Source organism: Salvelinus fontinalis, chromosome 8 (assembly GCF_029448725.1).
Source record: "Salvelinus fontinalis isolate EN_2023a chromosome 8, ASM2944872v1, whole genome shotgun sequence".
NCBI classification, from domain to species: Eukaryota; Metazoa; Chordata; class Actinopteri; order Salmoniformes; family Salmonidae; genus Salvelinus; species Salvelinus fontinalis.
In genome coordinates this window covers 26,428,499-26,454,878 of record NC_074672.1, presented here as the reverse complement: position 1 = coordinate 26,454,878, position 26,380 = coordinate 26,428,499, and the positions used below count along the sequence as shown (strand labels likewise).

General features: G+C 49.6%; 1 protein-coding gene across 2 annotated transcripts in view; it reads right to left on the bottom strand.

The window, feature by feature from the left end:
• celsr3 (cadherin, EGF LAG seven-pass G-type receptor 3) overlaps positions 1–25,875 on the bottom strand; it is a 56,822-nt gene extending 30,947 nt beyond the window's left edge. Inside the window, exons 1-10 of one of the 2 annotated variants that reach the window (XM_055931963.1) lie at positions 25,169–25,874; positions 20,534–23,282; positions 12,156–12,493; positions 11,632–11,920; positions 4,018–4,240; positions 3,350–3,465; positions 3,150–3,238; positions 2,559–2,716; positions 536–699; positions 30–155 (exon numbers count right to left, since the gene is read on the bottom strand). In XM_055931963.1, coding sequence (XP_055787938.1) covers positions 30–155; positions 536–699; positions 2,559–2,716; positions 3,150–3,238; positions 3,350–3,465; positions 4,018–4,240; positions 11,632–11,920; positions 12,156–12,493; positions 20,534–23,282; positions 25,169–25,195 — 4,279 coding nt within the window. In that variant the 5' untranslated portion in view covers positions 25,196–25,874. Of the gene's footprint in view, positions 1–29; positions 156–535; positions 700–2,558; positions 2,717–3,149; positions 3,239–3,349; positions 3,466–4,017; positions 4,241–11,631; positions 11,921–12,155; positions 12,494–20,533 lie in introns of both variants that reach the window. The other variant, XM_055931962.1, reaches the window with a different exon arrangement.
• Between the last annotated feature and the right edge of the window lie 505 nt (positions 25,876–26,380).

The window sequence follows — 26,380 nt, the reverse complement described above, 5'->3', positions numbered from 1 at the left end:
CTGGACAGGTATGTCAGTGCTTATCTTACCATGGCTGCAGTCCTTCCCTCCAAACCCTAGGGGGCAGTCACATGAGAAGGTCTCCCAGCTGACACGACACGTTCCTCCGTTCTGACATGGGTCGGAGTTACAGAAGGGCAGCTTGGCACTACATCCTATCAGAACCAGAGAAAATCATTACATCTGTGTTAACAAACTCAATCAAATTAGCGGTTAGTGGTTTCTATTGACAACACAAACACAGACAGGTATGCTAAAGATGCTTTGTGTCAAGTCTACAAAACCTGTGCACTGTGTTCACAAAATATTATACTTTTGGGAACAGAAAACTGTATTGAGATTGAATTTTTCATAGATGAGAAAATATGTAGAACGTCAGCCCAGTTTCATCTCGCTCCATCTTCTCCATTTGCTGGTCACTGTACTTCCTCTCATCACCATATTTGGTGGTGAGTGAGTGGAAGTTCCAACTGGATTTTTACCCCCAGTAAAGTATCTGAGTTCCCACTTGTATCTGTGAGTATGCTATACAGACCAGGTAGGGTTCCATTGTTAGCGATGTATCCCGCCAGGTCCAAAGGTCTGTTGTCGATATGGAGGTCTTTCATACAGCCAATAAACTCCCGGGTGTGAAACGGGAAATGATCAGGCATGTTGGGCACTCCGCCCAAAAACAAGGGACCGGTGAGATCCAGAGATCTGAGAAGGGCGGAGAGAGAGGGAGAGAGAGAGAAAGCAGAGGGATAGAGAGAGAAGGTACAGGGATAGAGAGAGAAGGCAGAGGGATAGAGAGAGAAGGCAGAGGGATAGAGAGAGAAGGTAGAGGGATAGAGAGAGAAGGTAGAGGGAGAGAGAGAGAAGGCAGAGGGATAGAGAGAGAAGGTAGAGGGAGAGAGAGAGAAGGCAGAGGGATAGAGAGAGAAGGCGGAGGGATAGAGAGAGAAGGTAGAGGGATAGAGAGAGAAGGTAGAGGGAGAGAGAGAGAAGGCAGAGGGATAGAGAGAGAAGGTAGAGGGATAGAGAGAGAAGTTAGAGGGAGAGAGAGAGAAGGCAGAGGGATAGAGAGATAAGGCAGAGGGATATAGAGAGAAGGCAGAGGGAGAGAAGGCAGAGGGATAGAGAGAGAAGGCAGAGGGATATAGAGAGAAGGCAGAGGGATAGAGAGATAAGGCAGAGGGATAGAGAGAGAAGGCAGAGGGAGAGAAGGTAGAGGGATAGAGAGAGAAGGCAGAGGGATAGAGAGAGAAGATAGAGGGATAGAGAGAGAAGGCAGAGGGATAGAGAGAGAAGGCAGAGGGATAGAGAGAGAAGGTAGAGGGAGAGAGAGAGAAGGCAGAGGGATAGAGAGAGAAGGTAGAGGGATAGAGAGAGAAGGCAGAGGGATAGAGAGATAAGGCAGAGGGATAGAGAGAGAAGGCAGAGGGATAGAGAGAGAAGGTAGAGGGATAGAGAGAGAAGGCAGAGGGAGAGAAGGTAGAGGGATAGAGAGAGAAGGCAGAGGGATAGAGAGAGAAGGCAGAGGGATAGAGAGAGAAGGCAGAGGGATAGAGAGAGAAGGCAGAGGGATAGAGAGAGAAGGCAGAGGGATAGAGAGAGAAGGTAGAGGGATAGAGAGAGAAGGCAGAGGGAGAGAAGGCAGCGGGATAGAGAGAGAAGGCAGAGGGATAGAGAGAGAAGGCAGAGGGAGAGAGAGAGAAGGCAGAGGGATAGAGAGAGAAGGTAGAGGGAGAGAGAGAGGCAGAGGGAGAGAGAGAGAAGGCAGAGGGATAGAGAGAGAAGGCAGAGGGAGAGAAGGCAGAGGGATAGAGATAGAAGGCAGAGGGATAGAGAGAGAAGGCAGAGGGAGAGAGAGAGAAGGCAGAGGGAGAGAAGGCAGCGGGATAGAGAGAGAAGGCAGAGGGATAGAGAGAGAAGGCAGAGGGAGAGAGAGAGAAGGCAGAGGGATAGAGAGAGAAGGTAGAGGGAGAGAGAGAGAAGGCAGAGGGAGAGAGAGAGAAGGCAGAGGGATAGAGAGAGAAGGCAGAGGGAGAGAAGGCAGAGGGATAGAGAGAGAAGGCAGAGGGATAGAGAGAGAAGGCAGAGGGAGAGAGAGAGAAGGCAGAGGGAGAGAAGGCAGAGGGAGAGAAGGCAGAGGGATAGAGAGAGAAGGCAGAGGGAGAGAAGGCAGAGGGATAGAGAGAGAAGGAGGATGGAAGAGAGGAGCACAACACTAGTAGATGTTGTCCTTGTCCTTTGCCCTTGTACTTTCCTCAGCGCTTACAGACCACAGCAGCAGTGGTGAGTGACTTGTCAAGTCCAGACAACATTGCCAGGCTTAAGTGGCAATGCTGAGGGTTTAACCCTGACACTGACTTGCACGTGACGTACGTGTGTGTGTGTGTGTGTGTGTGTGTGTGTGTGTGTGTGTGTGTGTGTGTGTGTGTGTGTGTGTGTGTGTGTGTGTGTGTGTGTGTGTGTGTGTGTGTGTGTGTGTGAGAGAGAGAGAGAGAGAGAGAGAGAGAGAGAGAGAGAGAGAGAGAGAGAGAGAGAGATAGAGATAGAGAGATGGAGAGACTTACTTCTTGGAGCTGGTCTGCTTGCCCTGAGCAGCACAGCTGTAGTTGCCGAGCTGCGTTCCGAAGCGTAGCGACACTGCTGTGTCACAGTCGTCCACGCTGACCACCGCCACCTTCTCATCAGATGGACCCTGGGCCTCCCCACTCACACTGCGCTTGGGCTGGGGCAGACACAGGGACAGTCAAATTTAACACACACACACACATACATACAAACAGTACACACACAGTACACACACAGAACACACACAGAACACACAGAATACACCAAAACACCTTGCTGTACTCTTGCTGCTTGTGCTGCTACAAAGACAGAGAGTAAAATGTAGTACACACACAGTGGACTATCAGAGAGAGGGAAGAATATGTGACATAGAAATAAACACTGACACTGCAAATGGGCTAAGAGGGCAGGGGAACTCACAGCCACACTCACAGAGAGTGAAAGACAAACCTGTACACACAGCCATACCGTACTCACACTGTGCGAGGGCTGAGAAAAATGTAGAAGGGGAGAAAATTCTAACAAATGCATGGTATGTGCAGATATTAAGGGTTACACACACACACACACACACACACACAGGGACTCGCCTTGTTGTAGTAGTGGATGTGGACAGTGTGCCAGTTTCCATCGGCCACGCCCCCAGGTAGAAAGGGGCTCACCTGAGTGGACAATTCCCCTGGGGACAGACAGGTCAGAGGTCACACTCAAAACCAGGGTTTTGCCTACCATTGTATAGGCGGGGCACACCTACAAAGCCATACACATACAGATCCAGATCGACACATACCTGTGGAGTACTTGAGCACCACCTGTCCCTCTAGGATCTCCAGAGTCAGGAAGTCGTGTTTCTCATTGAAGCGTCCGTTGTAGAAGAGGAGACCACTGTTCTCCAGAGTGGCAAAACTGTAATACAACCCACAACCATGTTAGAGCGCTGTGAGTAACCCCACCATCACACACACGGTACAGGAGATGCTCTGTACATAGTACAGGATAAGCTGTAGGGTTCACTGCAAATCTCTAATGCAAATGTACATGAGTATATAGGACATTGTGGTATATAATAAATAAAAGATCTATGCCTGCTGAGAGAGGCTGGGACGGATCACGTCATGTGTCTTAAAGCTAATGTACCTCTGAGTCACGGGATTTAGTTAGACCTGAGATCACATGTGTGACCACTTCACCCTAGCAATCACGTCTGACCAATCAGAACACACCAAGGGGCCACACCAGGTCCCAAGTTGGGCCTCTAGGAGTGGGGGAGGGGACAAAGAGAACAGGATAGAGGGTAAAATATAAAAAATAAATGACATGACACATGAAAGAAAGAGCAGGAAATTGAGAAAGGGTCTAAAAAGAAAGATTGAAAGAGAGAGCGAGAGAGAGAAAGAGAGAAAAAGAGAGAGTGAGAGAGAAAATAAAGACAAAAAGAAAAGGAAAGTCAGTACTCACGTGAGAGAAATGGAGAGGTGGAATCTCTGGCGGAGGCCTCGGAACATGATAAATGATTTGGGGGGGAAGGAGCGTGCAGTGACAGCGCAGTAGGGCCGCTCGTACCCTCCTGCGGGGCACTCACAGCGGAACCCCCCTCCAGACAGCTCCCTGCACGTCCCCCCATTCCTACACACCCTCGGGACACAGCGGCCCTGACGCCTGTCCCACTCACACCGTTCGCCTGGGAAGGAGAGGGGATGCAGCATGTTACTGTACACATACAGTACCAGTCCAAAGTTTGGACACACCTACTCATTCAAGGGTTCATTTTTATTTTTTTATGATTTTCTACATTGTAGAATAATAGTGAAGACATCAAAACTATGAAATAACACATATGGAATCATGTAGTAACCAAAAAAGTGTCAAAACAATCAAAATATATTTTAGATTCTTCAAAGTAGCCGTCCTTTGCCTTGATGACAGCTTTGCACACTCTGCATTTTCTCAACCAGTTTCATGAGGTAGTCACCTGGAATGCATTTCAATTAACAGGTGTGCCTTGTTAATTTGTGGAATTTCTTTCCTTCTTAATGTGTTTTAGCCAATCAGTTGTGTTGTGACAAGGTAGGGGTGGTATACAGAAGATAGCCCTATTTGGTAAAATACCAAGTCCATACTATGGCAAGAACAGCTCAAATAAGCAAAGAGAAACAACAATCCATCATTACTTTAAGACAAAAAGGTCAGTCAATGCTGAAAATTTCAAGATCTTTGAAAGTTTCTTCAAGTGCAGTCGCAAAAACCATCAAGTGCTATGATGAAACTGGCTCTCATGAGGACCGGCACAGGAAAGGAAGACCCAGAGTTATCTCTGCTGCAGAGAATAAGTTCATTAGAGTTACCAGCCTCAGAAATTGCAGCCCAAATAAATGCTTCACAGAGTTCAAGTAACAGACACATCTCAACATCAACTGTTCAGAGGGGACTGCGTGAATCAGGCCTTCCTGGTAGAATTGCTGCAAAGAAACCACTACTAAAAGGACACCAATAAGAAGAAGAGATTAGGCCAAGAAACACGAGCAATGGACATGAGACCGGTGGAAATCTGTCCTTTCGCTCTGATGAGTCCAAATGTGAGATTTTTGGTTCCAACCGCCGTGTCTTTGTGAGACGCAGAGTAGGTGAACGGATGATATCCGCATGTGTGGTTCCCACCGTGAAGCATGGAGGAGGAGGTGTGATAGTGTGGAGGTGCTTTGCTGGTGACACTGTCTGTGATTTATTTTGAATTCAAGGCACACTTAACCACCATGGCTACCACAGCATTCTGCAGCGATATGACATCCCATCTGGTTTGCGCTTAGTGGGACAACCATTTGTTTTTCAACAGGACAATGACCCAACACACCTCCAGGCTGTTTAACTTCTTATGGCTGGGGGCAGTATTTAGTAGCTTGGATGAATAAGGTGCCCAGAGTAAACTGCCTGCTACTCAGTCCCAGAAGCTAAGATATGCATATTACTAATAGATTTGGGTAGAAAAAACTCGGAAGTTTCTAAAACTGTTTGAATGATGTCTGTGAGTATAACAGAACTCATATGGCAGGCAAAAACCTGAGAAGAAATCCAACCAGTAAGTGGGAAATCTGAGGTTTGTAGGTTTGCCTATCCAATATACAGTGTCTTTGGGGTCATATTACACTTCCTAAGGCTTCCACTAGATGTCAACAGTCTTTAGAACCTTGTTTGATGCTTCTACTGTGAAGAATGAGGGAAGGAGAGCTCTTTGAGTCAGGTGTCTGGCATGAGCTGATCACTGGCGCTCCCATGAGAGCGACCTGCGTTCCATCGCATTTCTGAAGGAATTCTCCGGTTGAAACATTATTGAAAATTTCTGTTAAAACATCCTAAAGATTGATTCTATACATCGTTTGACATGTTTCTATGAACTGTAATGGAATTTTTTGACTTTTCGTCTGACCTGCGCGTCATCAATTTGGATTTTGGAACGAAACGCGCGAACAAAAAGGAGGTATTTGGGCATAAATTATGGATGTTATCGAACAAAACAAACATTTCTCTGTGGAACTGGGATTCCTGGGAGTGCATTCTGATGAAGATCATCAAAGGTAAGTGAATATTTATAATACTATTTCTGACTTCTGTTGACTCCACAACATGGCGGATATCTGTATGGCTTGTTTGGGCTCTGAGCGCTGTACTCAGATTATAGCATGGTAATGCTTTTTCCGTAAAGTTTTTTTGAAATCTGACACAGCGGTTGCATTAAGGAGAAGTTTATCTAAAGTTCCATGTAAAACACTTGTATCTTTTATCAATGTTTATTATGAGTATTTCTGTAAATTGATGTGGCTCTCTGCAAAATCACTGGATGTTTTGGAGGCAAAACATTACTGAACATAACGCGCCAATGTAAACTAAGATTTTTGGATAAAAATATGAACTTTATCGAACAAAACATACATGTATTGTGTAACATGAAGTCCTATGAGTGTCATCTGATGAAGATCATCAAAGGTTAGTGATTAATTTTATCTCTATTTCTGCTCAGTGACTTTCAACGTGGCACAGTCATAGGTTGCCACCTTCCCAACTAGTCAGTTAATCAAATTTCTGCCCTGCTAGAGCTGCCCTGGTCAACTGTAAGTGCTGTTATTGTGAAGTGGAAACGTCTTGGAACAACAACGGCTCAGCCGCGAAGTGGTAGGCCACACAAGCTCACAGAATGGAACCACCAAGTGCTGAAGCGAGTTGCGGGTAACACTCTACTGTCCTTGGTTGCAACACTCACTACCGAGTTCCAAACTGCCTCTGGAAGCAACGTCAGGACAAGAACTGTTCGTTGGGAGCTTCATGAAAGGGGTTTCCATGGCCGAACACTCGAACACAAGCCTAATATCACCATATGCAATGCCAAGCGTCAGCTGGAGTGGTGTAAAGCTCGCCGCCATTGGACTCTGGAGCAGTGGAAACACATTCTCTGGAGTGATGAATCACGTTTCACCATCTGGCAGTCCGATGGACAAATCTGGGTTTGGCGGATGCCAGGAGAATGCTACCTGCTCGAATGCAAAGTGCTAACTGTAAAGTTTGGTGGAGGAGGAATAATGGTCTGGGGCTGTTTTCCATGGTTCAGGCCCCATAGTTCCAGTGAAGGGAAATCTTAAATCTACAGTATACAATGACATTCTAGATGAGTCTGTGCTTCCAACTTTGTGGCAACAGTTTGGGCATTGTTTCAGCATGACAATGCCCCCGTGCACAAAACGAGGTCCATACAAAAATGGTTTGTCAATATCGGTGTGGAAGAACTTTACTGGCCTGCACAAAGCCCTGACCTCGACCCCATTGAACACATTTGGGATGAATTGGAACGCCGACTGCGAGCCAGGCCTAATCACCCAACATCAGTGTCCGACCTCACTAATGCTCTTGTGGCTGAATGGAAGCAAGTCCCTGCAGCAGTGTTCCATCATGTAGTGGAAAGCCCCAGAAGAGTGGAGGCTGTTATAGCAGCAAAGGGAGGACCAACTCAATATTAATGACCATCATTTTGGAATGAGATATTCGACGAGCAGGTGTCCACATACTTTTGGTCATGTAGTGTATTAAATGTATAGATGAACCATAAGAATGTATAGAGGACTCATCTTCATATCTGTGCCATTATAGCATCTGTGACAGCATGGGCAGCGCCATTGAGGCTACAACCCATCAGAATCTACTTTAAAATGTCTGAAGCATGGTGGAAGCACACAATGGTGCTGTCCATGCTATAACAGCCTTTTGGCCACTAGAGGCTTCTGTCATTCTCTATGGGAGGCTTCTGTCATTCTCTATGGGAGAAACCAACATTTCCTCATACAATTCCTTTGCCAGGATTTCTCAAAATATGACTGTCACTGCAGGCAAACCCATTTGTGTGGGCAGTAGTCTCTGCTGAATGCCCAGCAAATAAAACTATATCACTACAGGCAAAAATATACATATAGTCAGACTCAGCAGATTGAGTACAATACACAGCTAGAGAGCTCCAGCCAGCCTCCCTATCAATGAGCTGGTGTAAACACAGTGTGGGGATTAACTGCCTTCACCCTGCAGACACACTGCTCCTCCAGGCCCCCAGTTTAGAGGCCTGCTGAGGTCCATGGAGACATGCAGATCATGTTAGAGCTGCAGGCTAGGCCTTTGTATGGCGGGCCTAATGGTGTCTCATTGGTACAATATTTGTTCAGCGTCAAGACACTACTATGGTGAATGCAGCCACTGGCATGGTTTAAAACAACCACCAAGCAGACGATTGTGCTTGGTGGGCGAGACTGCAGAGTGCCTTGGTCTTTTTCTCATGCGTGTATGGACACCCACGCTGACACACACACAAACTGGCTGACTGTACCCCCCGGTGTGATGTGCAGTGTTAAAACATGGTAAAGTTCTGTGTCTAAAAGCATGAAGAGTTTAAACAACTTTCACCCCTCCTTCTCCCTCCTTTCTACCCCCCCCCCCCCCCCCAAGACACACACACACCACATACATACACACACACAAAAACCACCACCACCATTTACATTATTTTTCTCTCTCTCTGGCACTTGCATGCTCACACACACACACACACACACACACACACACACACACACACACACACACACACACACACACACACACACACACACACACACACACACACACACACACACACACACACACACACACACACACACCAACTTATTAATATTAAAATAAATAAACAGACATTAATAAACATGAATTATTTGTCTAGTGATACAGAAAGACAGACACACAGACAGACAGAGCAAACGTCTAGCAACCCGAAGGTTGAGTGTTTGAATCTCATCACGGACAACTTTGGCATTTTAGCTAATTAGCAAATTTGCAAGTACTTACTTCCTTTTAGCTACGACTACTTAGCATGTTAGCTAACCCTCCCCTAACTCTAACCCTAACCTTAACCCTTTAACCTGAATCCTAACCTTAACCCCTAACCCTAACCCTTTGCCTAGCTAACATTGGCCACCTAGCTGATGTTAGAGACAACACATTTGAATACATACGTTTTGCTAATTGGTAACATATTGTACAAATTGCAATTCATAACATATTGTACGAAATGGATGATAGACATCCACAAATCAATGTATGCCATATTAAACGTAACATATCATACTAATTGGAGTTGCCCAGATTTACAGTTACTATGTTATGTCTACCACTGAGTCCATGTTGCCCTGGCAAAGAACAGAAGATCCTATTATTTTCACTTCACTGACTCTCCTATAATTGTTTGGTGTACAACTCTGTGCTCACTCAACACACTGAAGGCCCACTCAAACCGATAGGGAGCACAGTTTAGCTTCTACATTCATATTCTCCATAGACTTACATAGAAATGGAGCAATTACTGTACAAAAGCTTTCCCTAAGATAACAAGACACTTATGCTCTTGTTATAAAAAACGACTCTACATTCTACCGGTGCTTCTCTATTATCTTTATTCTGGACAAACGGAGCACTATTTCTGTCCTCTTCCCCCTCTCCCTCTTTTCTTCTCCACACACCCTGTCCATCCTGACTTCCCCTTTTCCTCTCTTCCTCCCTCATTCTCTCCATCCCTATGCCTGCACATTCTTAAAACTATCTTCCTATTGCCCTTCATCCCTATCGTTGCTTCTTATTTCCCCTGCTTCTTATTTTCTCCTCCCTTCCCCATTCTCTCTGTATCTCGAGCTAATGCATTCACACCCCTTCATTCATGGGCTGTTTTATTCATTAACGCCATCGCTTCCCCTACGGCTCCTCAACCTACCCCTCCTTCCCTCCCACACATGGTACATCCCCAGAGGCCATCGCTTCCCCTACGGCTCCTCAACCTACCCCTCCTTCCCTCCCACACATGGTACATCCCCAGAGGCCATCGCTCTACCTCCTTCCTTCTCTACCTCCTCTGACTCTTTCGCTCTCTTTTTCTACCTCCTTCCCTCTCTCTCCATCTTTACCTCCTTCCTTCCCTGTTCTCTCTCTACATCCCTCTCTCTCTTTTTCTCTCTCTACCTCCTTACCTCTCTTTCTCTCTGTACATTAGTCCCTCTCTCTTTTTCTCTGCCTAGTTCTCCTCTCTCTGCCTCTGATGCTTTCCCTTTCTTCTTCCTAGCTTAGCCCCTCCCACTCCCTTTAGTCCCCCTTTTCCCATGGAGCTCAGTTGGTAGAGCATGGCGCTCGGTAGAGCATGGAGCTCAGTTGGTAGAGCATGGAGCTCAGTTGGTAGAGCATGGAGCTCAGTTGGTAGAGCATGGAGCTCAGTTGGTAGAGCATGGAGCTCAGTTGGTAGAGCATGGAGCTCAGTTGGTAGAGCATGGCGCTCAGTTGGTAGAGCATGGAGCTCAGTTGGTAGAGCATGGAGCTCAGTTGGTAGAGCATGGCGCTCAGTTGGTAGAGCATGGAGCTCAGTTGGTAGAGCATGGAGCTCAGTTGGTAGAGCATGGAGCTCAGTTGGTAGAGCATGGCGCTCAGTTGGTAGAGCATGGAGCTCAGTTGGTAGAGCATGGAGCTCAGTTGGTAGAGCATGGAGCTCAGTTGGTAGAGCATGGACCTCAGTTGGTAGAGCATGGAGCTCAGTTGGTAGAGCATGGCGCTTAGTTGGTAGAGCATGGCGCTCAGTTGGTAGAGCATGGCGCTTGCAACATCAGGGTTGTGGGTTCCATTCTCACGGGGGACCAGTAAGGAAATGTATGTACTCACTGCTATAAGTCGCTCTGGATAAGAGCATCTGCTAAATGACTTAAATGGAAATGGAAAATGTACTCTCTACTCCCCTTCTTTCCTTTATCTATAAATACTCTAAGTAGTTCTCTTTTCTCCATATCTTTTATTATCTCCATGGGAATCATGCCGTCTATTATAGAATCATTATTAAATGCCTGTGTTAGTTCTCTGCAGTCCATTGAAACAACACAGTGACATTTCATACAAACACAGGCAACACAGAAAATCCTCAAAACCCTCCTCTATTTCCCATCAGTCTCTATTTTCTATTCATCGTTGCGATCGCTTTCTTCATCCCAAGGAATCTCTCTCACCCTCTTTCTAGCTCTCCCTCTCTCCTTTAGTCTCTAACTTCTCTCTCTGTAAGAGTTTGAACAGCGCTTAAGGCTCCTTCTCACTTCTGAAAGATAAGTGCTGGTTCACCCCAAGCTTTTTTGATCTGAAATGAAAGAGAATATGAAACACCTCTAACATATTTATGGCATCTATCCTCCATCACTTCCACCATAAGACAGTATTGCAGCTATTCCCAGGGGAAAGGAGGAGGGATGGGAAACACGTCTAGTCCTGTGTCCTTGTGAGGACATAACACTACTCTGTTTCCAGAGACTCATTCACAGGAACAAACACACACATTTTTCATAAATAGTCAGAAATGTCACACAAAATGTGCATCAGACATAAGCATACACACACACACACACACACACACACACACACACACACACACACACACACACACACACACACACACACACACACACACACACACACACACACACACACACACGCAGTAACTAAACACCTATTAGCTGTGTAGTCTACCTGTGTAGTCTTCTCTGCAGATACAGGTGTAGCCTCCCTCCCTGCGAGCACACACCCCTCCGTTGAGACAGGGGTTGGAGTAACACAGGTTGATCTCCGTCTCGCAGTAGTCCCCAGTGAAGCCTGCGGGGCAGCGGCAGCGCAGCCCGGCGATGGGGTGGATGGGCCGGAACAGGACGGAGGGAGAGGAGATAAAGGGAGCAGAGCTGTTGAAGCGAAGCACCGAGATGCACTTCATGTAGTTCTGACACGGCTCCCGCAGACACACGTTGTCATCGAACGGGAGCACCTGTTTTACAACACACCCACACAGATAGTTTCAAGTCAGTGGACGGGTTGGGAAAAGCGTGAGAGTGAAAGAGAGCGTATGTGTGTGTGTGTGTGCGTGTCCGTCCATGAGTAAAATGTATTCTTGTAAGTGTGTGTGTTCAGTGCGTACATCTATGTATCTTGATGCGTAACCACATATGTCTAATGCTATCTGTGTTTCTGAGTTGATCTGTCTGTTCTTCCGCCTCCCGTACCTCCATCTTTGCCAAGGAGGTGAGGTGCGGACGGTTGAGGTAGAGTTGCTCTTCCAGGGCCTCTGAGGGTAAAAAGTTACCCCCGGGCAGCGCAGCGGTGAAACTGACGTTCAGGATGCCCCCTGCCTCGCCGTCCGGCTGGATGTTAAATACAAAAACATCCTCCGGAGGGATGGACAGCACCGCCGACACCCCCTCCAGGAAGTGACCCAGCAGTGGGGACAGGAAGTGCTCCTGGGACATGTTTTGGAGGCGCACTGTCACGCTGCTGCTCAACATGTCCTCTGTGATGATGAGCACTCGAAGAACGCACTGGGCCGAGATACTGTGGACTCCGTCTGAGAGGGAGGGGGAGAGAGGGAGAGGGAGAGGGGGGTGAGGTTGCTATGTCAATCTGTAGAGATACACATATTTAGGTAGCATGAAGAGCTTGGTAGTGTGGAGTACTACAGGACAAATAGGAAAGTAGGAGAGAGTGAGTGTCGGTGGAGCTACTGAGACACAGGAGAGACAGGAGAGAGTGAGTGTCGGTGGAGCTACTGAGAGACAGGAGAGAGTGAGGGTCGGTGGAGCTACTGAGAGACAGGAGAGACAGGAGAGAGTGAGGGTCGGTGGAGCTACTGAGAGACAGGAGAGAGTGATGGTCGGTGGAGCTACTGAGAGACAGGAGAGAGTGAGGGTCGGTGGAGCTACTGAGAGACAGGAGAGAGTGATGGTTGGTGGAGCTACTGAGAGACAGGAGAGAGTGAGGGTCGGTGGAGCTACTGAGAGACAGGAGAGAGTGAAGGTCTGTGGAGCTACTGAGAGACAGGAGAGAGTGAAGGTCTGTGGAGCTACTGAGAGACAGGAGAGAGTGAAGGTCTGTGGAGCTACTGAGAGACAGGAGAGAGTGAGGGTCTGTGGAGCTACTGAGAGCCAGGAGAGAGTGAGGGTCTGTGGAGCTACTGAGAGACAGGAGAGGCAGGAGAGAGTGAGAGTCGGTGGAGCTACTGAGAGACAGGAGAGGCAGGAGAGAGTGAGGGTCGGTGGAGCTACTGAGACAGGAGAGAGTGAGTGTCGGTGGAGCTACTGAGAGACAGGAGAGAGTGATGGTCGGTGGAGCTACTGAGAGACAGGAGAGGCAGGAGAGAGTGAGAGTCGGTGGAGCTACTGAGAGACAGGAGAGGCAGGAGAGAGTGAGGGTCGGTGGAGCTACTGAGAGACAGGAGAGGCAGGAGAGAGTGAGGGTCGGTGGAGCTACTGAGAGAGGAGAGAGTGATGGTCGGTGGAGCTACTGAGAGACAGGAGAGGCAGGAGAGAGTGAGTGGAGCTACTGAGAGACAGGAGAGACAGGAGAGAGTGAGGGTCGGTGGAGCTACTGAGAGACAGGAGAGAGTGATGGTCGGTGGAGCTACTGAGAGACAGGAGAGAGTGATGGTCGGTGGAGCTACTGAGAGACAGGAGAGAGTGATGGTCGGTGGAGCTACTGAGAGACAGGAGAGGCAGGAGAGAGTGATGGTCGGTGGAGCTACTGAGAGACAGGAGAGACAGGAGAGAGTGAGGGTCTGTGGAGCTACTGAGAGCCAGGAGAGAGTGAGGGTCTGTGGAGCTACTGAGAGACAGGAGAGGCAGGAGAGAGTGAGGGTCGGTGGAGCTACTGAGAGACAGGAGAGACAGGAGAGAGTGAGGGTCGGTGGAGCTACTGAGAGACAGGAGAGAGTGATGGTCGGTGGAGCTACTGAGAGACAGGAGAGAGTGATGGTCTGTGGAGCTACTGAGAGACAGGAGAGAGTGATGGTCGGTGGAGCTACTGAGAGACAGGAGAGGCAGGAGAGAGTGATGGTCGGTGGAGCTACTGAGAGACAGGAGAGACAGGAGAGAGTGAGGGTCGGTGGAGCTACTGAGACAGGAGAGAGTGAGGGTCGGTGGAGCTACTGAGAGACAGGAGAGAGTGAGGGTCGGTGGAGCTACTGAGAGACAGGAGAGGCAGGAGAGAGTGAGGGCCGGTGGAGCTACTGAGAGACAGGAGAGACAGGAGAGAGTGAAGGTCGGTGGAGCTACTGAGAGACAGGAGAGAGTGAGTGTCGGTGGAGCTACTGAGAGACAGGAGAGAGTGAGGGTCGGTGGAGCTACTGAGAGACAGGAGAGAGTGTGTGTCGGTGGAGCTACTGAGAGACAGGAGAGAGTGATGGTCGCTGGAGCTAATGAGAGACAGGAGAGAGTGAGTGTCGGTGGAGCTACTGAGAGACAGGAGAGAGTGAGGGTCGGTGGAGCTACTGAGACAGGAGAGAGTGAGGGTCTGTGGAGCTACTGAGACAGGAGAGAGTGATGGTCGGTGGAGCTACTGAGAGACAGGAGAGAGTGAGGGTCGGTGGAGCTACTGAGAGACAGGAGAGAGTGAGGGTCGGTGGAGCTACTGAGAGACAGGAGAGAGTAATGGTCGGTGGAGCTACTGAGAGACAGGAGAGAGTGAGGGTCTGTGGAGCTACTGAGAAACAGGAGAGAGTGATGGTCTGTGGAGCTACTGAGAGACAGGAGAGAGTGAGGGTCGGTGGAGCTACTGAGAGACAGGAGAGAGTGAGGGTCTGTGGAGCTACTGAGAGACAGGAGAGAGTGAGGGTCTGTGGAGCTACTGAGAGACAGGAGAGAGTGAGGGTCTGTGGAGCTACTGAGAGACAGGAGAGAGTGAGGGTCGGTGGAGCTACTGAGAGACAGGAGAGAGTGAGGGTCTGTGGAGCTACTGAGAGACAGGAGAGAGTGAGGGTCGGTGGAGCTACTGAGAGACAGGAGAGTGTGAGGGTCTGTGGAGCTACTGAGAGACAGGAGAGAGTGAGGGTCGGTGGAGCTACTGAGAGACAGGAGAGAGTGAGGGTCTGTGGAGCTACTGAGAGACAGGAGAGAGTGAAGGTCGGTGGAGCTACTGAGAGACAGGAGAGGCAGGAGAGAGTGAGTGTCGGTGGAGCTACTGAGAGACAGGAGAGGCAGGAGAGAGTGATGGTCGGTGGAGCTACTGAGAGACAGGAGAGGCAGGAGAGAGTGAGGGTCGGTGGAGCTACTGAGAGAAAGGAGAGACAGGAGAGAGTGAGTGTCGGTGGAGCTACTGAGAGACAGGAGAGACAGGAGAGAGTGAGGGTCGGTGGAGCTACTGAGAGACAGGAGAGAGTGATGGTCGGTGGAGCTACTGAGAGACAGGAGAGAGTGATGGTCGGTGGAGCTACTGAGAGACAGGAGAGGCAGGAGAGAGTGAGGGTCGGTGGAGCTACTGAGAGACAGGAGAGACAGGAGAGAGTGAGGGTCGGTGGAGCTACTGAGAGACAGGAGAGTCAGAAGAGAGTGAGGGTCGGTGGAGCTACTGAGAGACAGGAGAGAGTGAGGGTCGGTGGAGCTACTGAGAGACAGGAGAGAGTGAGGGTTTGTGGAGCTACTGAGAGACTGGAGAGAGTGAGAGTTTGTGGAGCTACTGAGAGACTGGAGAGAGTGAGAGTCTGTGGAGCTACTGAGAGACAGGAGAGAGTGAGAGTCTGTGGAGCTACTGAGAGACTGGAGAGAGTGAGAGTCTGTGGAGCTACTGAGAGACAGGAGAGAGTGAAGGTCTGTGGAGCTACTGAGAGACAGGAGAGAGTGAGAGTCTGTGGAGCTACTGAGAGACAGGAGAGAGTGAAGGTCTGTGGAGCTACTGAGAGAAAGGAGACAGAATGAGGATGTTGACATTGTGGGGGGAGGGGAGCGGTGGCAGCTGGTTTGATTACAGGATTATGAGGAGGCTGACTCCCTACTGACCTCACACACGCTCACATCACACACGCACACACACACGCACACGCACACACACACGCACACGCACACACACACACACACACACACACACACACACACTCCCACACACACACACCCACACACACACACACACACACACACACACACACACACACACACACACACACACACACACACACACACACACACACACCCACACACACACATACACACCAGGCGCTAATAAATGAACAGCCAGGGGGTCGACTAGGATTATGAGAGGAAGGCTCAAACCAAAATATGATTCTTCATGTTCAAGAAATAATATGGGGAAAAACAGTGGAGAATTTCTCTCATTGTAAAAAGAAAAAGGAAATGTCAACACAGAATACAAAATAGGGAATACAGCTCAGGCAAAATAACTTGCAAAAATGAATATCTAATTACTTTTGTTCTTGTAATGAGACATGGATCGTAGTCAAGGAGGTCATCTTTTGTGATTTGCACCCCTTGCCTGGCTTATTTCCAGCTAGCAGCTACATAGTTAACTCAGAAACAGGTACACACAATGAGCTACAATATAGGCTAATCCACCTAGCAGCTAGCTAAGTCGGGAGCAGGTAGGCTACATACAGTACAATATAACTGAGCAATCAGCAATAACTTAGGAACAGATACTGTACATACAGCACAATAATAGAACCCAGCTAGCAGCTAGTAGCTAACTCACTCTGAAGCAGGTATTGTAGCTACACAGAGTACAACACAACCCAGACCTAATGCATGTTTATTTATTTATTTTTATTTTTTATTTTACCGTTATTTTACCAGGTAAGTTGACTGAGAACACCTTCTCATTTGCAGCAACGACCTGGGGAATAGTTACAGGGGAGAGGAGGGGGATGAATGCGCCAATTGTAAACTGGGGATTATTAGGTGACCATGATGGTTAGAGGGCCAGATTGGGAATTTAGCCAGGACACCGGGGTTAACACCCCTACTCTTACGATAAGTGCCATGGGATCTTTAATGACCTCAGAGAGTCAGGACACCCGTTTAACGTCCCATCCGAAAGACAGCACCCTACACAGGGCAGTGTCCCCAATCACTGTAGCTACTGGCCCTCTGAGGCTAAGCTACCTTTCTAGCTATAAACTTTTAGAACCCTCCCCAAAGCATAAATGGAGGTTATTTTAGCATCTTTAGCATTGAGGGGAAAACAAGCGTTTGTAAATAACACTTTGTGTGCTTCTTTTTGCTCCTATCCATGTTTTCGTGTCATGACTCCACACTTCAAACGGAGGAGTGGTGTTTTAGGTCTGCTGGGTTGAGAGGGGCTACTCCAGGTACACTTGGCTAATATAGTTTTACCGCCTCCTAGATATAAGCAATGCTTCCTTTCCTAAACCTAGGGCTGGAAATAGCAAGCTGCCTGCTACCCACGTCAGTAGCTATGCAGTACATGCCCAAACCCTTTTAAAGAGATGGAGCCTTGCCTTGCTCCTCTGTCACTTCAGCCAAACCTGAACCTGCTGCGAGACGGGAACAACTTTCATTTCATGTACACACACAGGGAGAGAGTAGCCCCTCTCCCTTTCCCTCCAGTCATATCAGGGGAGACTGAACAAGTGTTGGCCTTTTCAAATGGATGGAAATTGTTTTGGGCATGCAGAGTCACCTAGAAATAACAAGTGTAGGTCCCCAGGATGGTTAAATTGTGAACACACAATGTGGCTCAGACTCCCACACACGGAAACACACACACACACAACCACAGAAAGAAACACATCCATAGCCTGCATTCATTCACAATCTTGCTCGTGTGAACAGACACACACATGCACACTACAGGCAGTGGTCTGACAGATGATTTCTGTGCTCTGTTTGTTTTAAAATCCCTTCTCCCCCTGAGGTCTGAACACTCATTATTCTCAGTGCAAAGTAGAACGGAATAAGCCACACAGTCAAAGAGCTCTCTACAGGCTTATACTGCATCTTAACAACACAGTGTCTCATCTCCCATTAAACCACATACATGGATACACACACACACGATCACTTTACACACACATTAGGCATCAGCATAAAAGTGCATTTTACAGACATATGCTTATAGTCTCAGTGATCTGATCTATCTGTTTTATCTTCCCAGGCGTACAGACGTATCTACCACGCCACGTTTACAACTACTGTATGTATATAACGGGAAATTACTTATTTGTAGCATACACACTCCCTCACATTGATTATACTGTCCTTACGCTTGCACACACAAATACACCTGGACACACTTACTACAGGATGCATCGGTGTGTGTTGAATAAGTAAAGGATGATCCTAAGAGAGGAGAGGAGAGGAAAGAAAGAGAGAGGGAGAAAGAGAGAGGGGGTATTGGACCCTGCTGTCTATTGTGGTTAAAGTGCATTACAGTGGGATTATATTATTATTATTTCTTTTTTGTACTTTTACCCCTTTTTCTCCCCAATTTCGTGGTATCCAATTGGTAGTTACAGTCTTGTCCCATCGCTGCAACTCCCGTATGAACTCAGGAGAGGTGAAGGCCGAGAGCCATGCGTCCTCCGAAACACAACCCTGCCAAGCCGCACCCGGCCCACAACAAGGAGTCGCTAGAGTGCAATGGGACAAGGACATCCCAGTGGGCCAAACCCTCCCCTAACCCGGATGACGCTGGGCCAAATGTGCTCTGCCTCATGGGTCTCCTGGTCATGGCCAGCTGTGACACAGCCTGGGATCGAACCAGTGTTTGTAGTGACGTCTTAAGCACTGCGATGCAGTGCCTTAGACCTCTGCGCCACTTGGGCTGCTAACAGAGGGATTATTTAATGAGAAAATCCTACAGCTGGAGCAGGAAGAAAAGGATCTCTTTACGAACACTGTAAACTGTGCAAAACTATCTGGCCATCCCTTGCATGACCAGTCAAGAACACATTTATATATGCTGGACGGTAAACGTTTACAACACACGTTTTATAGAAAGTGCAAATCAAATCTCTATTATTTGCCTTTCATGTTTAAATATCTCTGTCTACACCCATATGTACTGTATAGACACACACAAACACAGATACACACCCAAGCACACAGATTCACACACACACACAAACAAACACACACACACACACACACACACACACACACACACACACACACACACACACACACACACACACAAAAGAGGGGAAGTGGTGGTGGTGTGTGTTGGTGTCCCAAGGGAAGAAGACAGACAGATGGACAGAGACAGATATCAGATGAGTCCTGCTGTCCTGTTGGGATCTTAGACCGACTGGCTATATTACATCTTAATCTCCCCACTCTCCAGTCTTAGACAAGAGCACGAGTCAAAGCCAAGCAAGCGAGAGAGAACCAGAGACAGCCACAGCCCCAGAGAGAGAGAGAGAAAAGAGAGTGATACAGAGAGCCCATGAGGGACAGAGAGATAGAGCGAGAGACAGAGAGCATGAGAGAGAGAGCGTGAGCAGAGAGAGAGAGAATGTGAAGGGAGGGGAGGAGAGGGGAGGGGAGCCAGGCAGACACAGACAGCAGCATATACAATGAATCTGACAGACTTGCTCTCAGACTGACTGTATTTCATTATAATCTCATAACACTCCAGCCCTGGAGGAGAGGAGTGGGCAGAGAGAGGCTGAGAAAGGCTGAGTGTGGGAGAGACGGAGGGAGGGCGAAATGGAGGGAGGGAAACGATGAACAGAGACTCCTACTGCAGATGGAAAATTGAAAGGGACAGGGAGAGAGGGAGAAAGAGAGATGCACAAACACACACGCACATACGATCACGCAAACATACACAGACAAACAAACAAACACAGATAGACAAACAAACACACACTCGTATTCAAAATCACACACAAATAGGCATTAAGCACCCACAATGCAATTGGAATAAAAGCTCTGTAAATAGGCCAGCTCACACAAAAACACTGCCCATATAAAACCTATTTATTAACAAACTAGAAATGCATGACTGTTGTACAGTAAAATAAATCATAAACCATCGTTACCAGGCAGTTTATCATACCATGCCACATTTTGCCTTATTTATCTCAATACAAATACATAAATCATGGAACAAGAGCCTAAGTATTTGAAATGCCCCTTTACCGCTCAGTCATTCACATTTTCTGACCAGCCCTTCCACACACTCTTTCTGTCCCACACACACACACACAAACCACACACTCTTTCTGTCCCACACACACACACACACACACCACACACTCTTTCTGTCCCACACACACACACACACACACACACAAACCACACACTCTTTCTGTCCCACACACACACACACACAAACCACACACTCTTTCTGTCCCACACACACACACACACACACACACACACAAACCACACACTCTTTCTGTCCCACACACACACACACACACAAACCACACACTCTTTCTGTCCCACACACACACACACACACACACACACACACACACACACACACACACACACACACACACCACACACTCTTTCTGTCCCACACACACACTCTTTCTGTCCCACACACACACACAAACCACACACTCTTTCACACACAAATCTCTCTGTCCCCATCCCTCTCTACACATCCAGCCACACTCTCTCTCTCTCTGGCTCACCTGTGACAGTGATGAGCATGGGGGCCACCAAGGCTCTGTTGTTGTCCAGCTTGCGGCTCAGCCGGATCTCCCCGCTGCTGTGGTTGAGAAGCAGCAGGTGCAGCTCGTTTCCCCGGTCGATAGTGTAGTAGAGACGGTCGCTCACGTCCGGGTCGTGGGCCGGCACCCGTCCGATCCCCCCACTGGGGAAACTGTTGGAACGGTTGGACACAAAGTTGTTGAAGATAATCTGGAAGTCCTGGAGCTGGGGCCGGTTGTCGTTCTGGTCCACCAGCCGGATGCGCACCGTGGCACGACTCACCAGGGGGGCTGAGGTGGCCTGGACCACGATCACGTACTCTGAGCGGGCTTCGTAGTCCAGGTCGATGAGGGAGGTGAGCTCCCCAGAGAAGATGTCCATCTGGAAGATCTCAGGGATGTTACCTTCTACGATCTGGTACATGATCTGGGCGTTGGCCCCCTCGTCTGGATCTGTGGCTGTAATCTGGGCCACCACTGACCCCACAGCGCTGTTCTCCTTCACTAGAACCTCAAAGTCGTCCGCTGGGAACACGGGCGCGTTGTCATTGACATCGAGAACTGTCACCTGGATGTGAACGGGTGTCCGCTGTGGAGGCAACCCACGGTCCACTGCGTACGCCGTCAGCTCATAGAAGGGAACACTCTCGCGGTCCAGACGACGTACCGTGCGTACAATGCCCGATGTGGGCTCGATGGTGAAGTCACCGTCGCCGTCCTCCCCATTCTGGAAGGTGTACTGGACGCGGCCATTGGCGTGGGCATCTCGGTCCATGGCGGATATCTGTAGGACGCTTGTGAAGGGTGGTGCGTCTTCACTGACGGTGCCCTGGTACCTGGGGCTGAGGAACTGTGGTGCGTTGTCATTCACATCGTTCACATTCACCTCTACGTAGGTGGTGTCAGACTTCTGTGGGATGCCGTTGTCCCGGGCGGTGATGGCTAGAGTGTAGGTCATCTGGTCTTCGTAGTCCAGCTCGGCCTGCAGGGTGATGGCTCCGCTGGACGGGTCGATGCGGAACTGGGGGATGTTGTCCTCCAAGAAGTAGGTGATGCGAGCGTTCTCACCGACGTCATCATCCGTGGCACTGATGACCACGACCGTGCTGCCCGGCGGCCGGTCCTCGTTCACAGACACTGAGTAGTGAGCGCTCTGGAATACAGGCCGGTGCGTGTTGGCATCCGTGATGTTGACGTGGACCTGGCACGTGTCGTGTAGTGTGCGGTCTGAGGCGGTCACAGTCAGAACGTAGCGCCGTTCCTGTTTGTAGTCGAGTGGCAGCGCTAGGGAGACCATCCCCGACCCTCCGGCTGTGCTTATGGCAAAGCGGTTACGCGTGTTGCCCCCCGTGATCTGATAGGTGACCGCACTGTTGACATCACGATCGACCGCGGTCACAACGACCACACTGGTGCCCACGGCCGCGTCCTCATTAAGCCTCACAAAGTACTCTTTCTGCAGAAACTCTGGCCTGTTGTCATTGACGTCCATCACTGTTATGGTCACGCTGGCTGTGGCAGAGAGAGGTGGGACGCCATAGTCTCTGGCATCCACCCCAAAGAAGAAGTGTTCTACAGACTCTCGGTCCAGAGCCGAGCTGACCGTCACCCAGCCGGTGGCAGAGTTGATGGTAAAGGGCATGTCAGGGCTAGTGCCAGTCAGCCTGTACTCCAGACGGGCATTGTCCCCAGAGTCGGTGTCGATGGCCTGGATGTGGAGGATGGAGCTGCCCACGGGGGCGCTCTCCAGCACTGATGCCTGGAACGGTGTGGAAACGAAGATGGGAGGGTTGTCGTTGACGTCGGTCACCTGCACGCTGATGATACCTGTATTGTTGGAGAGGGGCGGCCGGCCGTTGTCCTGGGCCCGTACCCTCAGAGTGTATTCCCTCTCTGCCTCGAAGTCCAGAGGGGCAACTACCTGGATCTCCCCCGTCACACTGTCGATGTTGAACTGGCCCCGGCTGTTCCCACTGATGATGTTGTAGTGGACGGCCGCATTGCTATCCTTATCATAGTCCGTAGCACTTACCCTCAAGATCTCCGAGTGGGGCCGGACATCCTCCCTGACCGCCACCACATAGCGCTTCTCGCTGAACTGGGGAACGTTGTCGTTCTCATCCAGCACCGTGATGAAGACCTTAACGGTGGCTGAGCGCGGCCCGGGCTCCTTTCCCTGGTCACTGGCCTCCACGTGGAGGGTGTAACGCTCGTTAGTCTCCCTGTCGACTGCCCCCCGCGTAGTGATCAGCCCTGAGCGGGGGTCGATCTCGAAAGCGGCGCGGGCGGTGGCTGCGGTGTCTCCTATGAAGCGGTAGCGGATGTTGGCGTTGGACGGGGCATCCAGGTCAGTGGCTCGGAGCTGCAGGATGGGGTAACCCTCTTCCACGTTCTCCCGGATGGTCTCCCGGTACTCTGCATGCTCAAAAATGGGCGAGTGGTCATTGCGGTCGGCCACGGTGATGGCCACCATGGTGGTGCCAGAGAAGCGTGGAGAGCCGTGGTCTGACGCTGTGACCCGGAAGTAATGCAGGTCCATGTGCTCCCTGTCCAGCACCTGGGAGGTGGTGATGAGGCCTGTGTCGGGGTCAATGTGGAAGTAGTCAGTTGATCTGCTGTTCATGAGAGGGGCCATGGTGTAGCTGAGCATGCCTGCGTCACCTGAGTCTGGGTCTGTGGCTGAAATGGCTATGACTGAGGTGCCTGGGGGCTGGTTCTCTGGTACCTGCACCTGGAAGTTATACAGGGAGAAGTGAGGGTGTCTGTTGGCAGCACGGCGAACACGTCCCACCACCAAAACCTCTTTCTCTCTGTCCTCCTCACCTCCATCTTTCACTATGTGCCTTTCCAGGCTTCTCTCTCCCCTGGAACTGTGCCTTTCCTCCTCTTCTTCCCACTCTCCCTGTGTGCTTTCATCCCCCTGCCACTCTTTGTTCCCCCCTCCTCCTGCTCCACTCTGTGCCTGTGTGTGCCTGGCCCTCTCCTGACCCTTTCCTCCCTCTCCCTCTCCCTCTCCAGTTATATCTGTTTGGGCTGTGGCTCTCTTTGTTATTCCTTCTGACTCCCACTCCTCCACTTCCTCTCTCCACGGCTCTCTGGCCTGTCCCCCCCCCACCGGTAATTCTCCTTCCCCAGACCCCTCTTCAACCTCGACCCCCATATGCCTCTCTCGCAGACTGACACCTTCTTGTTGTAATGGCACCAGTGTACTGGATTTTAATTGCGTGCGCGTGCCCCCCTGTACAGTGGTTAAGGTGTTGACAGCACACGCAGCGTGGAGGCACTCTTCCGGGAACGACCCCTGCTGTGTCTGTGAGCACGGTCCACTCAGATCCCCCGACACCTGTCTACTATCGGCATCGTTACTTTCGTCATTAGTTAGAACATTCTCCTCTTTGTTCTCCTCATTGCTATTGTTGTTGTGGTTCTGGTTGTCATTTCTGATGTTGTTATTGCTATTGACGTTGTGAACACTCCCGAAAAAGATTGTCTGAAAGTGGTGAGCCAAATCTGCGTGTTTACTTTGGAAATCCTGTGTAAAGGTTTTCATGGGAGCTGTCCACAGTGCCTGTGGTGCTGAACTCATGTGCTGAGAACGGGTAGTGTGGTGGGGGCTAGCTCGTGGCCGGGAATGTGAGTCTGAGTCATCATCCCGTTTAGTCAGGTTGAGCTCGATGGAGAATGATAAAGGGGTTGTGGTAACGATATCCCTGTGAGTAACACCAGACTTAATTGCACAGGCGTGTGCCGAGAATGATATAGTGTAAGCGGTGATGGAAGACATTACAGGCGTGACGAGAGCTGACTCACTGTGAGCTGGCTCGGACTGAGGGTTAGGATTAGTGGCTCGAGCAGACAATTCTGCTGCCTGTATGTCGTCATGGAATAAGGAAAACGAGTTTATAGAGCTAAGTGAATGTATGTTTTCATTAGCGGTATGCCTACCGTTAGATAGAAAACAGAGACTATCCGTAATATTTGTGGTGGGGGGAAATTGGATGTTGACATTACTCCCTGCTATGCTCCCCCTAGGTCTAAAAACGCTGGCTGAAGGTCCTCCCCCCACATCCATCTGCTGCAAACCACAACACCTCGTTACGGGGAGAGACCCCCAGGGTAACCCCTTGCTCTCTACACGGGATTGAGAGGTCTGTTCTCGGCCTGCCACCACTGATAATTTCTGTGGAGGAGCAGCCCGCACTTTAGGCTTGGTTGTTAGATAAACAGAGGCAAAATCATCATCCGGATCATTTGCGTTTACGCGATTGTTGACTTGTGCCTTCTCTCCGTCCATCCTCTGGCCCACACCCACCTGTCCAGGTGGTTGCTTAGCTATATATATGTGCTGTGTTGGAGAAAGTGGCTGGTGGAGAGGCCTTCTACACCTTTCAGAAGCCTCTCTCACGTCCCTAGCTATCTCGAGCGCCTCGCGATCAGGTCCCCGGTGGTGGCCGCGCACAAAGACTCTCCTGGTGTCGGGTTTGGAGAGCAGCAGACAGGCTGGTAACCGCGCGCACACTCTAGTCCTTTGTACAAACCGCATTTTGCCATTTTGAACAGGGGAAGAGAAAACAGGTGAAACAACGCCCCTCTCCCCACTGCTGCTCCTGCTCATACCTGCAGGGTCGGTAAGCATGTCTCCATTCCATGCCCTTGTCGCCCCCCCTTCTTCCGTGCACACGGGTCCAAAAGGGTCTCCGTGCGCTCCGTGCCATATAAAAAGACTCCACACTGGGCATTCTGGTCCCGATGGGAACCGCTGTAACGTCCACCTGGGGCGAATCACCGAGCCGCTGTTGCTCGCCAAGACCCCAGCTTCCCCGGGATGGCTAGGTGTCTCAGGGTAGGGTCCCGGGCTCCAGCGGCAGGGTCCTGCTGCCTTCACCGGGATAACTGCTAACAAAGGGCTGAGGAGCAGGTGGAGAAGAAGTGGCGAGAGCAGGCAGGAACCCAGTAGCAGTGCAGCCATTAGTCTGGTAAGATCCTTTCTCCTCTCCCCCTTTCTCCCTCTCACCCCTCTCTCTTTCTCTCTCCCTCGCTCTCTATCTTCGAGTGCGTCTCTTCCTCTCTTCCGTCGCCGGCTAGGTCGCCAGCTCCAGCGGCACCGCTCGACACCTTCCCCCGCGCTCCCCCGTCTCTCCTTGGGCCCGGGAAGTTGTCATTTACTCGCTGTGTTCGGTAGAACTCGGGCTGTCGGCGTCAGGGGTGCAGCATCTCTCCCTTTCATTCATATCCAACATGGCTCTCAGCAGACCCCGTGGTACTACCATCCTCGCGTTACACTCTCCTCCTCTCAACACCCCTCCCCCTCGCTGCTCTTTGCCTCCCTCTCTACTCACAGAAATAGGAGAGAATGGTTTATTCCACGCGCAGGGCTGTTACACCCGTAGCCGCCATATCCACAACTGGAAGGCGACTCTATATCTCACAATCATCTTTTAATAAACCCATCTCAATAAATTACATTACAGCCTTATAGCCTATATCAGAACCTAATAGCCATGTAGCATATGAAAACAAATGCCATTTTGGTGATAATTAGAAATATTTATGCTTTATTAAATATTAAAGTATAACACAGAGAGTACTGCAAATGATGTTTATTATTGCACATGTTCTGTCACTCGTAACCTAATACATTATAAAGACAGTTAGGCCTATGTTATGTACCAGTTATGTTATGTACCAGATGAACTGGCTGAGTTGAGCCTCTCCATGACGTCATGCTCTGCCTAAACATCAATGAGTCATTTACAGTAGCCTAGCTAACCCCTATTCATTGCTTTTCTTTCGATATAATCATCACCCTTCACTTATTATTTGAGTTAA